The sequence below is a fragment of the Apostichopus japonicus genome, chromosome 6 (genome assembly GCF_037975245.1).
Source record: "Apostichopus japonicus isolate 1M-3 chromosome 6, ASM3797524v1, whole genome shotgun sequence".
NCBI classification, from domain to species: Eukaryota; Metazoa; Echinodermata; class Holothuroidea; order Aspidochirotida; family Stichopodidae; genus Apostichopus; species Apostichopus japonicus.
The window spans coordinates 6,540,198-6,558,987 of NC_092566.1; the positions used below are offsets into that span (position 1 = coordinate 6,540,198).

An 18,790-nucleotide genomic window follows, 5' to 3' on the forward strand; every position below is an offset into this window, starting at 1 on the left:
ACGTGTTCTCGTACAAGTAACTTGATGTGCTACATATAAAGCTCTCTGTAATGCACATTTTACTGAACATGTAGGCCTCATTCAGGAAGCTTGTCAAAGGTCAACTGTAATATTATATTATTAAATTCAAACTTGGACAGAGGGGTTGATATCTTTCTACGGCTTGGACACCCCTCAATCAGTCAACCCGACTACGAGATTTATGTCGTAACAACCATTAACAGTGGCGCAGCCAGCTGGGGGGGCAGGGGCAAGTCCCCCCACAGAAATTTTTGGGGACGCGATGTGCGACGGTGCAAAATCAAAGGGAGCAACAACAAAAATCTAAATGTACTCGAACCTGGGGGATGGGGCCGATGATATGGGGGGGGGGGGTCAAGTACTCAAGAGAATGTAATGAAAAGTCACCTCAAAAAATATGTGCGCTACGTGCGGGGGGTGGGGGTGGGGCGGGCGTTCAACCACGAAATATAATGTAATGAACGGTCACCTCAAAAATATGTGCGCTACGAGAGGTAGCAGTGTCTCTCGCAGTGGCCATATATTTGTATTCACATATATTTTTTTCACAATACGTTATATTTAACGGATGGTTTTCGACCGCGTAGGTGCGAACATTAATTTCCGAGCCCAGGGGAGGGATGGGGTGTACGTCGTTCCCTTTCAACCCTACCGAAAAATTAAAGGTAGTTATTAACAAATCCTTATTTACAGCCTACGAGTGCATCATTTCACGTCTTTAAGTTGACTTATACCAATAGGGGAGGACCCCCAGACACCACCGTGACGTGGAAATCAGCTTCAACGACCTCATGCCCGCATCTACTCCTTTCTGAAATATTCAATCCCCTCCTATTGTGGTAGTCACCATTCAATTACTAACGAGGTGTTCACGTTTTCATCAGTCAGTACAGAAATTCACAGCACCCCTTTAATCTAAAACGCCCCTCCTCCCTCTCTTTTGTTGGTCAAATGGACGGTACTTAGATGGAAAAATGATGATCCGATACTTTGCAACTTTTGAAACAATGTTAATTGAAGAATCTTCTGTTTAGGTTGTATACCGTAGACATAAGTTATATCTTTAATACATGTACAGTAAGATTTTTATGGCAATATTCTGCCTGTCAGTGAGGGAGAGGGGCGATTAAAGACTTCCCCACAGGATAATTGTGTCCCTTCAATGTTGTTATCATGGATCTGCTATTTGGACAAGTAATTTATCCCTGGTGTAATAAACGTAAAACAGCAGCTGTCTGCTATACTCTATATAACCTGAAATCTTGTTTCCCGCAAAAGTTATGTTAACCCTAAACTCGCTTTTGGTAACATTCTGTCAACCAGTGGGGAAGGGGGGGGGGTGGGGCGGGGGAAAAATCTTTGAAAGTGGCATTTGGTTTTCTTATTTCTCTCCTTTCTTGTCAACATCAAAAACTAACAAAGAAACAGAGAAAACGGTTTCTATTCACAAATGTAACAAAATATACAGATGTTGGTTTGGTTTTTCGTTAATTTCTTGCGATACTTTCCACGCTGAAGGAAAATTGCGCACGTGGGAAACATGGAGTCCATCATACCAAATACTGTAGACACCTCCTGCGATAAATAGGTAGGCTACAGTAGTGTTGAGCAAGTTTTAAAAAAAAAAAACACGGGATTTCCCCTCATCTTTCAACATGAAGGCTAAAACTGGGGATGGAAAGAAATTATCCCTCAAATGATGATTTATAGACAGATGTAGCGAAAACAGTTTATTTAATTATTCTGAACAAGTTCCCGATAAAACAAACAGAACACACGGTGAAGAGACGGGGAAAATAGAAGGTGGATTATAGCTGTTACATCACGTAACCATGTGACTCCTAATCACCTTTCATGACATTCTCAAAATAATCATATCGTTATATAACTCCGCGGGGGACTCAGAGGCGAAACTATCCCATTTATCAGGTTAACTGTCTATTTTTACATGCGCTGTCCTATGATGCGTCACACAGTGCTCTAACGTGGATTTCATATATATGCAGGTGCGTATCCAGGGGGGGGGCGTTGGGGCGCGCGCCCCCCGGGTAATGAAAAGAGGAGAGAAAAAAAGAGAAGAAAAAAAGGAAAAGGAGGGGGAAAAAAAGAAAAGGAGGAGAGGAAGGAAGGGAAAAGAAAAAGAAAAAAGAGAGAAAAAGGAAAAAAGGAGGGAGTAGAAGATAGCCAAGACCTCGGGAAGAGAAAGAGGAACAGTCATAGTTAAAGCGCTGATCCCTATAATATACACAGGGTATAGCCAGTGACAGATCAAGGATTACGGAGGGGGTGTGCGCCTCACCCTACCCCTGACACCGACAACTCCATTTTTGACGTTTCCATTTTTCCTCTCTCACTAATGTATCTATATAAATACTATATATGGTCTATCATAACGCGTGTGTGTATGGACGCCTTAAACAATTGTACAATTGTGCTATATGGAACCAACTGTGGCTGGTCTTGAACTCGACCGAGTCGTCGGGGTACATGACGCATTTCGGGAAGGGGGCGACGGCCCCCCCCCCCGAGCAAATTTTCTTTATGACATCGCTGGTAATTTCAAAATAGACAATGCTTAGATGCAACTTACATGGCCTGGGAAGTGTCATTTCCAGCGATCTGGGAGGCATTTTCGGCCAAAATTTTTCTTGTACGCTTCGCGCCAACTCATAGTGGCGCTTCGCTTAGATAGTTTGCCTACAGGCTTCGCCCCTCCCTTGGCAATTACTCGCTACACGCCTGTTCGAATTTGTAAAGCAAAGAGCAGATATAACATCATATCAGTGAGCATTGAAATGCATGTTCCACGATGAACAGCCTCAAAAACTGTCTATGTGTGTAGTTAAAGGCGTAGGAGCCCAATTGGATTTGGGGGCTGTAATGACTTGCCCGAAAAAAAAGCCAAAATTTTTCGCGCGCTTTGCGCGCGTTCAACATATCAATGCCAATATCATATAAGCAAGCATCGGTCATTACAGTGCATGGCATCGTGTGCCTTACGGTCCGTGAAAGTTGCACAGTATACCGCTGGATGCTATGTAAACAACGAAATGTCTTATGTAGATGGAGAAAAATCAGACAGATCCATTTATGTCAAAACTCTCTTTTACTGTAGTAATGTCGGCCAAGCTTAGAACTTTATTTTAATTACAAGGAGATCATTTTTAAGCTATTCATTGCTATTTATTTTTCTTTCAGTAGGTTCCCGAAAAAGATGGGCAAACATTTGGTTGCGGGGGGGGGGGGGGGAGGGGGGCTGCAGCCACCGCCTCCTACGGGACCTACGCCTATGTGTGTAGTCTTCGGTTTCGATATACCTGATATCGGAAATATCTGCTATTTTTCATTTCCTTCAACCAAGTTTTATAATAGCCATTATAAGAGGTTGCAATATTTCTACACCAATAAATTAACTGTGTCGGAATTTTAGAAAATTTCCTCACCAACATTCTTCATCATACTTTCCTCTACTCGTGCAACTTTGACCTGTCTGTTAGGGGTTCAAGGAGGTCTTTCTATATTGCTTGTCCATAGATTGAATTTTGTGCAACATTATGGGTATGTTTTCAAGTGATTTTATTCACGAGAAATGGGAATTTTCAAATTCTCAACAAATAATCGGCTTAAAACCTTGAAAAGTGGGGCTTTCGGATATTGTGGGCCGTGACGTAGAATCACCCACAAAAGCAATGATCCATAGGACATGCAATCAGGTCGAACATGATGTGTGACTGGTGACAATCTTCAAAAAGGTTATGGATGGAAAAAACTTTTGGGAAATACTTGGTTCTCAGGCAAAAGTGTACATCTGGTTGCTCATTTTCAAGCCCGAGAAGTGCTATTTCCGGTGATCTGGGGGGTGTCAAAACCAGAAATTTCCTTGTACGCTGCGCGCCAACTGATGGTGGCGCTCCGCTTAGATAGTAATTCGCGCACCCCGGGTTAGAAAATCCTGGATACGCGCCTGATATGCCCACGTGCAGGAGGTAAAACACTGCAACTAAAATAACACGTGGATCTACATGCCTCACACAAATAAAGAAACATGTTTCAATTGCTCTCAAGAAAACGAGAAGCAGAGCATTATATGGACTGCACCTTTTAATTCATGATGACATAATAAAACCTATGCCTGTATTTAATCAGAGAGCTGTCTCCCGGCTCCTGGTTTAAAACCGTGCAATTAATGATCACCGCACTCTTTAGCCGGCGTACAAACCAAGTGAATTGTCCTCCAGCTCCCTTGACAAACCTATCAGGTACAAAACTACTTTCGCTTTTAAATTGATTAGGAATGGTCGGCAATGTTGAACTAAACTAAACTTCAGCTTATTAGAAAAGTCTTACGTGCAGGTAGCTCAGTGGAAGTGGTTTCCAACAATAGGACTCTGTATCTGTACTCGTCTTTTTCAATATTTGACGGTAGTAGTCAGGTATGTTATACAGATATACATATATATGCCTCTTATATCCCCTCAACCAGTGAGATGATAGCTCCCTGCCTCAACTATCTACATGTTTATATTTATGTTTCTATAGTTTATTATAACTTCTGTCACAATTGCAAGCCGTTATTTCCTTAGCTAATTCTCCCCTACATTTCTGGTCACCAAAACGTGTTTCAGTTTTTTTCTCACTGCAAATGCTATTTTTGTTAGATGAAATTAATGCCCTAAATCCCACTCCCCATGTCAAGTCACTGGTGTAAATGTGGAGCTACAGAGCACTTTCCCAGATCTTATGCAACTGTCGACATAAGTGAGTATAGGTAGCCTATATACAACTAATGCCTCACTGGGGAGGGGCGGGGGGCATCTCCACTGGAGTATTCCCCTCGGCAGCTTCCTGCACCCTAGATAATAACAGGCCATTACCCCCTCAACAACCCTGCTCCCTCCCCTCTACCCCGCGGCCTCAATCAACCTTGGTCCTTGGCAAACGAGCCTAGATTTAGGGTTATTTAATAGCAAATGAAGTTTTTGTCTCATGTGACAGACATTTGTATTTCAATATCAATAAAATTTTGTATTAAGCATGTCATGTCAGTTCAAATATGAAATTGGTCCGACCTTCCCTTCTTCAGATATCGTGTTTACATAGCTGGGGGTCACGAACGCACCCCGACACACACTATCATTAATGCAAAGGTTACGATTATCATCGAAACCCAAAAAGTTAGTGGGTGGATGTCTTCAACAGAACAGAGCAGTATATGTCTATATATGGCTCTGCAACAGAATAGATTATACGGTGGCCCACTTAGGGCATTGAAAATTTCCTAGTTAGTATCTTCGACATGTTTCCAAGTCTTATAAATAACATAGCATCTCGATTAAGAATTATTATCATCATGTAATTTTAGTGTACCTTCAAAATCTCACTATTTTGTGATATTTTCTATTAAATGGTAACACATAGCTTCTTGAGGTAAAAGAAACAAATCGGCTACGTGATTTTTTTTTTTATAAACGACCGTGGCAGGTCGATTAAGTAATCACAAAACTTTCCTAGCTATAGTGTGCTATAATTGGAGCCAATAAAGCAGATCTTTAAGCAGGAGGTTGTTATGGAAACAAGAGACAATGACGTTGACTATACTGTCACCATACTGTCACTATACTGTCACCATAGTAAGGGGCGCCTTGACCAACCGTGATGCTGTATTAGTTTTCATGTTTTTTTCGCCAGTGGCGTAGGAAGGTACTTTTGAGTGGGGGGGCTGAAGACTGATGGCCGGCCTGGGGGAGGGGTCTAAGGGGAGGGGGTGTCCCCCTCCCCTTTGGAATTTTTTGCATTTCCAGGTAGCCTCAGATGCAATTTGGTGCAATATAGCACACTTCAACGCCCACTCCATTTTGTAAACTTAATTTTGTATTTTCACCAGGCCTTAGATGCAATTTGGTGCTCCAAATGAGATTTTTTTCTCATTTGGAAATGAAAAAGGGGTTTTCTGACTTGCGAAGCGGGGGGGGGCGGAATGATACTTCCGCCCCCACCACATTTTTCACTGGGGGGCTGGCACCCCCCCCCCCAGCCCCCCCGGTTCTTACGCCCTTGTTTTTCGCATATGCTAAACCCTAGTCTTGTTTAAGACCTTTGTATTCTACTGTTACTTTGCCTGTTATACAATTAATATGAGTGCGCCCTCATGTCCTGTTTGAACATCTGTCAAAACCAGGTGGTTTGGAGGCTAATTCCCCTGACAAGCTGCTTTGTGCAAGGCGCCCTCAGTTAAGTGTTATAATTCGACGATATATATGTATATAAAACGAACGAACGACTTGACTAAGACTAGCTAAACCCAGGAGGACAGATCTGATATTTTGTGTGTAAATAACCCCTAGGGTCGAGTATACTTTGAATAGTTTTGTAAAAGGTATGCTTAAACCAAAAATAGATATCAGAAGGGAAAACAAAAAAAGAAACATGTTTGTGGTACTGAACCATCTGTATTTCATGGTAAGCATAAATATAACATACATGTAACGTACATTGTTACTTCTTGCCTGCGGGCAAACAGTGATCATCTCACAAAATTCACTAACTGGGCTTTAATTAACTCATGATAAATACTTAACTTAGATGAGGAATAGGCTGCTGACTAACGGACAGGTTCCTCTTATTATTTTAGTATTATTAAAGTTTTTTTAAAGTTTATTTTACACTGCTTATAGCAATATTATGCCATACAAAACTACATACTGCATGATCTATGAAGGGTAGTCACATCCTTCCCTTCCCCCCCCCCCCACCCACACACACACACTACCCTTTACATCATTCTGTTTGCCATTTTGAAACATTTGTCAGAAGTTCAGACTTTTATTGAAATATTGGGCCTTCTTAATCATTTTCAATCTTCACAATTTTTTTCAATAAGGCAACATTTACTTATCAACCTCTCTGTCTGTTTGACACATTTCTGAAGCAGTTTAAAACTTTCTCCACTACATGACGGGAGGGGGACACAGGGGGGGCATTAGTCCCAGTTGAAGTTTTCCAGAATTTCTTGAGGTTTTATACCGAATGTATGCAAAGCGTTACCCGGACACATTTAAACTTGTGTTACACAATATGTAGCTTAAAATGATGGAAATGCAGCATCTAGGTCCCTTAAAGTTGTGCCTTGTTAAAACAGTTATTTACAAGCACACAAGGAGAGACGTTAAACAATGCAAACAAACTATTACCAAACATGATTGATGGAACAATGACATTTTGTGGCAAAACAAAATCCAAAAATATTCTCAAACGTTTTTAATCACCTGGTTTTGCTACCAAAATGATGGCTCATGTCACAATTTTGAATATTTTATTGTTGCATTCATTACCTTACATTTTTAATTAATCAATAATTTCAATTGTTATTTGTCAAAACAAATATCAACAAAGTCAGCCTTTAGCCAATACACTTAGACAGCACATTTAACCTAAGCCAACTCTAATTGGCTTATATTATAATTCAGCGCTGAGGTTGAAGCTCTCATTTACACAAATAAGCTAATTACCAGCAGAGCAGACTGAGACATTTTCTCAAACCAAAGCACTAGCTAAGATGAATGACATCTTGATTGCATCTGGTAGGGAGAGCGAATCTGATTAGATCTAGTAAGGAGTGCAACCTGAATGCATCTGGTACCAAGTGCAATCTGATTGCATTTGGTACTGAGTGTAATCTGATTGCATGTGTTAAGGAGTACAATCTGATTACATGTGGTAAGGAGTGCAATCTGATTGTATGTAGTAAGGAGTGCAATCTGATTGCATGTGGTAAGGAGTGCAATCTGATTGCATGTGGTAAGGAGTGCAATCTGATTGCATGTAGTAAGGAGTGCAATCTGATTGAATGTGGTAAGGAGTGCAATCTGATTGTATGTAGTAAGGAGTGCAATCTGATTGCATGTAGTAAGGAGTGCAATCTGATTGAATGTGGTAAGGAGTGCAATCTGATTGTATGTAGTAAGGAGTGCAATCTGATTGAATGTGGTAAGGAGTGCAATCTGATTGAATGTGGTAAGGAGTGCAATCTGATTGCATTTGGTACTGAGTACAATCTGATTGCATTTGGTAATCTGAATGCATCTGGTACTGACTGCAATCTGATTGCATGTGGTACTGAGTGCAATCTGACTGCATCTGGTACTGAGTACAATCTGATTGCATGTGGAAAGGAGTACCATCTGATTGCGCCTGGTACTGAATGCAATAAGAATGCATGTGGTAAGGAGTGCAATCTGATTGCACCTGGTACTGAGTGCAGTCTGATTGCATTTGGTAAGGAGTGCAATCTGATTGCTTCTGGCACTGAATGCAATATGAATGCATGTGGTAAGGAGTGCAATGTGATTGCATGTGGTAAGGAATGCAATCTGAATGCTTCTGGTAAGGAGTGCAATCTGATTGCACCTGGTGCTGAGTGCAATCTGATTGCATTTGGTACTGAGTGTAATCTGATTAAATATGGTAAGGAGTGCAATACGATTGCATTTGGTTAGGAGTGCAATCTGATTGCACCTAGTACTGATTGCATCTGGTACCAATTGCAATCTGATTGCACCTGGTACTGAGTGTAATCTGATTGCATCTGTTAAGGAGTGCAATCTGATTGCATCTTCCAGTGCAATCGTCTTACATCTGGTACACAGTGACCGGAGGAGGCATTTCTGTAAATCAGCAACTTGTCTTTCAATGCTTTTCTAATTGTTTGATCACTTTTCACTACAGGAGAAAATACATGAAGTAAAATGCAGCAATTATTAGAAACAAACTTACTGGAAGGGAAGCTGCAATTATTTTACTGTCACATAGAAACGGACTGCTATCACTCTTTCAGTGAGCAATCTTAATAATGACGATACTGAAAGACGATAAGATGTGCAAAATAATGAGTCCAACTGAGGGAAAAAATTCTTAAATTTACAAACTTGGAACAGATTAAAAAGTTCTCTTCGCTCTAAACAATGCCTTAATTAAATCTGTGTTAATTTCGTACAAGATATACAAATACTTCCATAAAGCTAATACAATATACAATTGAAAAACAGTGAATACATAAGGCCAAATATTTATATAAAAATAATATTTTAAAAAGAGAAAATAAGAGAAACCGAAAAAACAGTCTCAGCTGTAATAGGGCTTTACCGCTAAGATAACTTTCATAAGTTACAGTTTTGTGAAGAAATTGGTGTTCTTATGTGTTGTATACATATAGTTGCCAATTTTTAGGGAAAAAAAAAACAATTTCAATACAACATCTGTGTATACCTTGGAAACTCATTGGTAAAATTAGGTCTCAAATACTGATTTGCTAATACTAATTGCTGATACCAATTTTGCAAGATAAACCCATCCAAGTTCAAAATTTCAAAGATTTCATCATCACTTTTAGCTAACGATAGAAACACTTCACATATCATCCATCAAGCAATTAACAACAGTTTCTTTTTGTTCATTTGATTAGACTTCCATCTATACAAATTTTAACATTCCATCAGTTATCAATTCAAAATACTACGTCTGTTTTTCATATTTTTTTTACATGTTACAATTTTGACAGTCTAAAGAGTTAATTAATACATCACTACCCCTCCACCTCCCCTCCCCCAACATGCATAAGATAAAAAAAGCCAAAAAATATCAATGACAGTTAAACAAGAGATTTTGTACCTGAATACATGAATTTGAAACCTTATCAATTATTTTGTTCGTTATAAATTTCATTATTGTTCTGTCATTGGAAATGAAAAATTCCTTTCCCTAAAAATGTAACTCCCTCTCTCCCATCTTAGTAGATCAAATTCACCAAGAAAAATATTTCATATCCTGCTAGCAAAGGTTATTTAATTTCAAAACAAAAAATAAAATGTCCATAGATTCACTTGTTTCTAAGCAAATATAAAATAATATGCAATTTTGTGAATGTTGTACAACCAACCAGAGATATTGTTTACTTGCAAGTATGTTGTTAAACATTTGAAGGCTGCAGTCTTGTTGACAATATTCCACCCAACATTTAAAGTCCAATCTAACATTAAAATAAACAAAGCCACAACATTTATGTTCTGAAGCGAGGTTTTATTGATAGTATGAAAATTTCCGAATCCTCAGTAACCAAAAGGGACGAAAACCAAGGGAAGGAAATCCACTCGAAAATCACATGTAGACACTTTTAATGGCAGAATGAGAAGGGCAATGACCGGAGAGGCCGGTCATAGAGGGCGCACTGTGTTAAAAGGTTACCAGGACATTCTAGGCACGGTAGAACAGGTGCTAAGGTTGTGAGGAAACAGGTAAGCGAGGAGGGAAATAAATTGTCTTCAGAAAAAACTACAAATTTTTAAGGTCTGTAAAGTTGTTAACATTTCTGGCCGCATTTCCAACATTGAAAGTCTCTGTGACATCTTTTTAACATAACCATGGTAATAAATGTAAATGGGGGAAGGGGCTGATTGATAATATTCCAGTACACTATTTAATTTTTGACAATTAGCTTCATCCATTTTTAAATAATTAGTTTATTTATTAATTAGGTGGCTTGCAGACAAATTCCTGTGGACAGTCAAACTAGTGTAGACAATATCAAACTTATCAAACATACACATGAAATGGTAACATCTGCGACACCAAATTTTTTAACTTATTGTTTGGTAATTATGATTTTGAAATTTTAAGGAGCCATATGTAAGCTTCAGAAATGAAACACTGAGCAGAACCATTAGAGATGGCTGATCAGATTTTCTTGATTTTAATGGCATTTTTGTACAATTTTTTTGTCTGGACATAACATAATTGACAAGGCATTGAGAATGACATTCTAAGAATTCACACACATTGAAGGCCACAGAACAAAACACCTCACATTATAGTTCCACAAGTTTCCGTTTTTCCGCATAGAGTACAAAATTGACCTATTCAACAATTTAATCAAAAGCAGGACAAATGAATCTTAGGAAACATTATTTCTATTGATGAAAGTTTCCAAAACTGTAACGCACATAGGGATTATCATTACACAGGTTTATAAAGCTTGCCTACTACAAACTGTTTGAAAATTAAATATATTTATTTTAAAGTTCACAAGACGGATCGCAAACACATTTCCCAACTGGCCAGAAACCTTGCAGATTTATGTTCCAGCAAAGAGAATTATTACACAAGGTTAAATCATTTATCAAAAAACACCCAATAGTGGATGAGTTTAATGTTACTTTAAGGATACTTCCAGACGATTTGGACAAACTGACACATGAAGGGATAGTTGGTCAAAATTCTGCCTCCAGTCAAAAGCCAAACCTTGAATTAATAAACTGTAGTGTTTAAGAAAGTCAATATCTTCCATTAAAAGCAGCTGACCACACTAAGGACTAACCATCAAATACTCATTTATTACAATCATTAAAACTTGAGTTTTTCGGAAAAGCACTTTAATCACAGATTCTATAGCTGGCAAGACTGACATGCATTGTTATCGATGACACAGGTAAGAGAGGAATTTCCAAGACTCATGTCAACTTCATAGCTTTGCTAGGGAAATGTCCTCCATAGTTTCTGAAGATAATTGATAGTTTTAATATCTCGATGTCACAGGAACAAGAAAATGGCAAAAAAAAAGCAAGGCTTTAAGACTCCTGTATAACCTATAACGGTTACAACTTTCAACTTTTCGTCTCAAAGTACTAGTTTGTATTTCAACATTCAATCCATCTAAAAGTAAAATTTCACAATTTGATTCTACATCAAATATTAGAAATCCAAATAGCAGAAAGACAAACACGCTTCCAGAGGATTCACACTTTCAACAGTCAGAGCTTTATATTTTACTAAACATCTATGAGTGGCATGTATGCATGTAGAATTAAATATTAGCGACCTCTGAGTACATTACACTGAAATCACTTTAAGTGAGTCGGGTGTGACTTGATTTTTAAAAGTGACCAGTACAGCTTAAATTAAAAAACCATGGACATTCTCGTTAGCACAATTGCACAATCACACACTCTTTTTTCGATTCCACGCATATTTTTCTCCACAGTTACCTGCCTTGAGAATCTGAGGCTGTCACGAAGAATTGTCGACTAGCAGGCACATGCTTTCTTGGCAGGGTGCTGGACACCCTGACCGGCACTTCCAAGACTGGTTTCATATGTGGTCGGTTGACTGTGTTGTTATAGCCTTGGTAACCTCTGTTTCCATGGCTACCCTCTATGATGATAGGCACGTTTAAGACGGTCTGCCCACGTGTAGCCGAGCTGTTACCGTTCCAATAGGTGACTGGTATGTGTTGCACCGGAGTGGCTCCGTTGCTGGGCAGAGATCGTTTGACATCATCCACGGCATCTTGTAGAAATGGTTGTCTCCTGTGGTAAAATTATATATCAGGGATATCTCATGAAAGATCATTGCTTAAAACCTTCATTATAGCTGGATTAGTTTAAGTATACATTACATACTACTGACTTATTTGTCCAATATGTAACTGGTCATCACTCCATGTAAATTCTGGTCAGCATCCATTCATCCCTTTCCTAGGTAAAGTATTTACCAACCTATGTTTGCAAGTGAACTTTGACCCCAAAGTCATCAAGCAATACAGATGGCCCCCCCCACATGCTATAAATTATAAGCAATTCTTGATGTCTTCACACCCTGAGCAACGAACTACTTAGTAAATGTTTAAGAGCTGCATCCCTGGATAGTCAAGGATCTGTAATACAATATAAGTGTCTGGTGAATGGGGAGGGTGGGGGGGGGGGACTGGAATAGCTAAAGAAACATGACCAGCGCTCCATTTTATTAGACTAGGACGTGTCGAGACTGAAATTCTCTCATCAGCCAACCCTTAAGTTTTACTCTCAGTGATCTGACTTTGTTGATAAACCAGATCGGATAAAACTTGAGCAACAAACCTTTTGCGTTCGATATCGTGGAAATCATCTTCGATACCAGAGGATGAGCTTCGACTGTAACTCTTGAGGGAGTTTTCCTCGTTCAGTTTCCCTTCTAAATGCAAAGTATTATCTTTGGTCTTGTCGTAAATTCTTCTGAAAAGAATTCGCTCTTCTGAAGACAAGAAACTGTTCCCGAGTAACTTCTTTAACTTGTCTGAAATGGGAAGAAAATTGTCTTTGTAAAACTTTCAGCCAGGGACAACAGCCATATCATAAGGATTTTTCTGTTGAGTAGGTTATGGACAAGCCATAACTGAAATGGTCAAAGTATTAAGTATGAATCACATTTTGTGATTAAAATGCCAGGACTCACATGCTGCCTGGGTAGAGTGACCCAATGCTACTGCATTATCTCCAGCCGTCTCTGCATCCGATGACCTCTCCATCAGCTCCTTGGCTTGTTTCCACAGAGCACCAATCTCAGCCTTACCTTCTCCCGCCGATCTCATTCTGTTGGACGTTTGCTCTGGGATCGTCTTTCCGCTCCACTCGGGTCGTCTGGCCTGGGGTTCCAACGACATCGTTCTCTTAACCTCTGTAGTTTTAATCTCGTTCCTGTTCGGTTTACCAATACTGGCACCGGGACGGGGGCCCGGCCCACCCGATGCAAACAGGTTTGCGGCAAGGTCCTCCCAGCTATCTTCCATATAGCTCATCTCGCCACCGGCCGGTGTGATGGATTCTTGGGGTATGGAAGGCCGTCCGTGCGAGAAAGATACACTATGCTTGAGGGGTTCGCTTCTCGTCTGCGGCAGAGTACCATACCCTCTGGAGCTGTACGTGGGTGCAAAGTTACGGTCTCTACTGGAATTTCTACTTCCGGTGTTACTATCAGTCGCAAGACTACGATTATTACCGGATTTCAGGGAAGAGCCTCTGGCAGGAAGGGTAGAAGTGTCGGTGGGGACAATCACAAAAGAATCGTGAGTATCGTAGGCATCAATATAAGCGTTATTGTGGTGCACTAGAAAGCCGTCGCCGCATTCCTCGTATTGGCCGTCCAGAGATGAGAATGACTTCAACTTTCTCTCTCTTCCGTCTGTTTCGCTTCGGCCCTTCACCTCCTCCTCCTCTGCCGTCTCTTCTGAGATTTTCACGGCATCGTCGAAGACCGACATATCGAACGTATCTATCGGTCGTATGTTCAGCGCCGATCTGGCAGCCGGTCGGCTGGTGTCTTGCCCGGCTCTGTCGTTCCGCGAGTCCTTCTGTTTCTCGTACAGCTGCTCCCAACCGTCGGCATTCATCCCACCCGACCGATCTTGAGCGGGAGTTTGATCTTGAGGGGACTGAGTGTAAAAATGCGAATTCCCAATGGAGTAACTTTTGGCATCGTTACTCTTAGCTTCCACCTGATTCTTAGTAGCAACTAGATTCTTGGGAAGAGTGTTAGTGGTTACAGGTGCGGTATTTTTTTCATGAACCCAAGACTGTTCCTTTGAGGCCACATTACCATTCACTTTGTGCTTATCATTCATACTTGAAGCAAGGGGAGAATTTTGCTGGTTATTATTCTGTCTATCTAAAGACGATTGCGACTGCTTCAAGGAGGAGGGTGGAGTGACGTCCGGTTCCTCTACCAGACCCAGGGCAGCCACACCAATTTCAACCACGTCCTTCTTGTGGTAGACTGGTGTCCAGGAATTACTAGGTGGGCTCTCTGGGTTACCTTGGTATTCCGGTATCTTCTTGACCGGCCAGTAGTCGGCGCTACCACCGGAGTGATTGTCTACACCTGTCAAATGAAGCAGAGGGCAGTAATGAACAACTTATTCTGTCATCTCAGATAACAAATGGAAGGATAAAATAAATTGCCCCAAAACAATTTTTGATGATCAACTCTGATAAAATGTCAATATCAAATGAATTAAAATAATTATTCACTTCATTCCATATTCCTATTCTCTCTAGCAAAGTTTATGATTACAGTCAATAATAACACCTAATGACCATAAAACTGCCTCGATTAAACTCTCTCATTTTACTCAACGAATGTTAATAACTTATTTATTACTTAATAACACAGAAAAGAATATTCACTCGTAATAACAAATTCTTGTATAATCGAATGGTAGGTAATTACGAGTGGGATCTTGCATCAAGGAACTAACATAACTTGATATTTGCTTGGCAAAATCAACATATTTGGCTGTTTTAATTAACATTTCTCTGGCCAAAACTTACTATTTTGTATCTCTTGGAAAGCCAGCTATTCCTAAATGATGTACTTTTCTACAAATATTATGCATTAGTTGAGACTGACACATTGCAAAATACTGAAGATATGTTTAATCTACACCAATCCAATTCTGGTTTTAATAAAGTTCTGTGTTAGTAGACATGGTTACATGCCAAGTGTATATTACATTGCTTTTTTAATATGCCTTTACAATGTGGCACTTGGCCTTTAAAAAAATGGTTGGTCATAGGTCAAACGTCTGGAAAAGATTATTGATTCAAAAACAAGGAATTGATGTCTTGTCTATCAGGTATCTAATTAGCAGACATAAGGAGTTAATTAAGGCATTGAATGATAGCAACAAAATAAGCAGTGGTGAAGCAAGTATGAATCCTGAATATACTTAGTCAATAGGATATATATTACTGTACAGTCAGAATGAATGAATCCTGAGCATACTTACTCAATAGTGTACATGTTACTGTTTAGTCAGTATGAATCCTACACATATTTACTCAATAGTTGACATGTTATTGTATGGTCAGAATGAATCCTGAGCATACTTACTCAATAGTTGACATATTATTGTATAGTCAGTATGTAACCTACACATACTAACTCAATAGTTTACATGTTACTGTTTAGTCAGAATGAATCCTGAGCATACTTACTCAATAGTTTACATGTTATTGTATAGTCACGATGAATCCTAAGCATATTTACTAAACAGTTTAAACTTAACTTTTTAGTCAGAAGAATCCGAGCATACATACTCAATCATTTACATATTACTGTTTAGTCAGAATGAATCCTGACCATACTAACTCAATAGTTTACATGTTACTGTTTAGTCAGAATGAATCTTGAGCATACTTACTCAATCATTTACATGTTACTGTTTAGTCAGAATGGATCCTGGGCATACTGAATAGTTGACATGTTATTGTATAGTCAGTATGAAACCTACACACACTTACTGACTAGTTGACATGTTATTGTATAGTCAGTATGAAACCTACACACACTCAATAGTTTACATGTTACTGTTTAGTCAGAATGAATCCTGGGCATACTTACTCAATAGTTTACATGTTACTGTTTAGTCAGAATGAATCCTGGGCTACTTACTCATTTGTTTACAGGTAACTGTATAGTCAGTATGAATCCTGAGCATAGTTACTCAATAGTTTACATACAACTGAATAGTCAGAATGAATCCTGTGCATACTTTATCAATAGTTTACATGTTACTGTATGGTCAGAATGAATCCTGGGCATTCTTGCTCAATAGTTTACATGTTATTGTATAGTCAGTATGAAACCTACACATACTAACTCAATAGTTTACATGTAACTGAATAGTTAGAATGAATCCTGAGCATACTTACTGAATAGTTGAAATGTTATTGTTTAGTCAGAATGAATCCTGAGCATACTTACTCAATAGTTTACATGTTATTGTATAGTCAGTATGAAACCTACACATACTAACTCAATAGTTCACATGTTACTGTATGGTCAGAATGAATCCTGGGCATACTAACTCAATAGTTAACATGTTACTGTATGGTCAGAATGAATCCTGGGCATACTAACTCAATAGTTAACATGTTACTGTATGGTCAGAATGAATCCTGGGCATACTAACTCAATAGTTAACATGTTACTGTATGGTCAGAATGAATCCTGGGCATACTAACTCAATAGTTAACATGTTACTGTATGGTCAGAATGAATCCTGAGCATACTCACCAGGTGATTTACAAGTGATTGTGTAGCCAGGTAAGAGATTTGTCTCTGACGGGGCATTGGACGTGTCGATACGGGTCCACTTTGGATTGCAATAAAATAACAGGGAAGGCTGGTAATGGCTCTTGACGCATATCTCAACGACTTTGTTCCAAGATGGGCCCAGCTGAAGACAAGAACATTAGAAAGGAAAGTCGTATGTGAATTCATCTGTCTTAAAGACCCTTGGATTCATCCCTCCTCTATCAGGTCAATAAAATCCAGACTCTTTATAATTAAACTTTAGTACTCTCTGATTTTACTTTCTCAGCTCTTCTCCCCCTACCTTCAAAACTTACTCCCTCCCCATCCTCCCCCTTCCAGCCCCTCTATATTAGTATATTAGTAAACCCCAATATCAATCGCTAGTGAGGGTTGAAAAGAGTCACACCCATTATATTAACAAGAATCGAGATGGATCACCAAAACAGCATTTTGTAACTGATGTGATATTTTACAGGCAGTAAATAATGTAATATGGCCTCTGATTGGCCCTTATCAGCTTCTGTAACATGAATATTTAAATATGGTAAAAATATCTTGATGTGTGAAAGTAAGAATGATTAGGTAACATTTGATATGTTTTATTTCACTTGATGAGTAATGTCAAATGAGCTTTTTTTCTCCTTTAGCAACTGTCAACCAATCAATTGTTCAATACCATAGATGGGAATTCATAATAATCTTTGATTGCGAATCTTCTATAAAACGGAAATCATGTTAAGGCAAATACTTTATGACTAACAAGGAACTGAGATCTATTAATGACTGTGAAGTTCATGACAAGGTTAAGAGAGACTGACGTCTTATGTTAAGGTATTACGAGATGCCAACAAAAGCAGTGTCATGTCAGAATTATATTTTGCTATTGTCTGTATTTGCTATTGTCTTTATCACAAGAGATTACCAAATTGATTTAGTATACTATAGATAAACATATCTATCATTTATGTTCAAAGTTCACAACTTGTTTTATATCTGCATTCAATGTGCTGCCATAAAGCTGCAAACTTGTGTTGTATTTGCTACAATCAGGTGATACCATACTCAAATGTGGGAGAATGAGCTTCTAGAGTGTATAACACGTTACTCTAGTCCACCAAAATAGCATTGGGACTATGATGGAATAAGGCATTTATTTGAAAAATTCGCAAATTACGATAAATTCTGTTTTTCTGTATTCAAAATAAGAGTGGCTATATGTCCAAATTACAATAGATTTTTTTTTTTTTTTTTTTCCTTTTTTCTTTTTCAATTCTTTTTCTATTAACTTTGCCAGAACTGCCTCCAAAATACACCCTACTTTCTAATTAATTTCTACCTGGACGTCTACAGTAACCCCAGGGTTTGACTTACCGGTCGTACAGTGGTATCTTCTAGATAGAGCCACTGCTTATGTGATGAATGGTAAAAGAAAGTACAGTAGTGCTTGCCGTAGTAGGCTATCAATCCGCCGAGCTCAAAGACACCTTCCTCTGCTTGTGATTCAAACACCCTGTAGTACATCTAAATGTAAACAAGCATTGAAAAACAAAACAAAACAAAACAATGTAGATTTAATTAAAGTGTTGTTTTTTCCAACACAAATAATCAGGAAATACTAAACCAACAAAAAAGGGACATATTTTAATAATTCATCTCAACTTACGATTCCATTCACTTCCTCATCAAACTTCCTTCAGGAGGTCGACGGTCGACCCACACACACGTTTGTTTTGATTTGGGTATTTGTTTTCATTTCCAGCATTCAGGGGATGAGGTTAAACAAAGTTAAGATGTATGTAGTTACAAAACAAATGCACATCTTGTGCCAGGCACGATTACGTACGTGGAATTTACGTTGGTCGGAATAGTT

General features: G+C 39.0%; 1 protein-coding gene across 1 annotated transcript in view; it reads right to left on the minus strand.

The window, feature by feature from the left end:
• Positions 1-6,448: 6,448 nt before the first annotated feature.
• The window catches only part of LOC139968815 (uncharacterized), a 31,701-nt gene continuing 19,359 nt past the window's right edge, over positions 6,449-18,790 (minus strand). Inside the window, exons 10-14 of the mRNA XM_071973244.1 lie at positions 18,292-18,441; positions 16,900-17,062; positions 13,282-14,703; positions 12,927-13,122; positions 6,449-12,377 (exon numbers count right to left, since the gene is read on the minus strand). Coding sequence (XP_071829345.1) covers positions 12,053-12,377; positions 12,927-13,122; positions 13,282-14,703; positions 16,900-17,062; positions 18,292-18,441 — 2,256 coding nt within the window. The 3' untranslated portion in view covers positions 6,449-12,052. The remainder of the gene's footprint in view (positions 12,378-12,926; positions 13,123-13,281; positions 14,704-16,899; positions 17,063-18,291; positions 18,442-18,790) is intronic.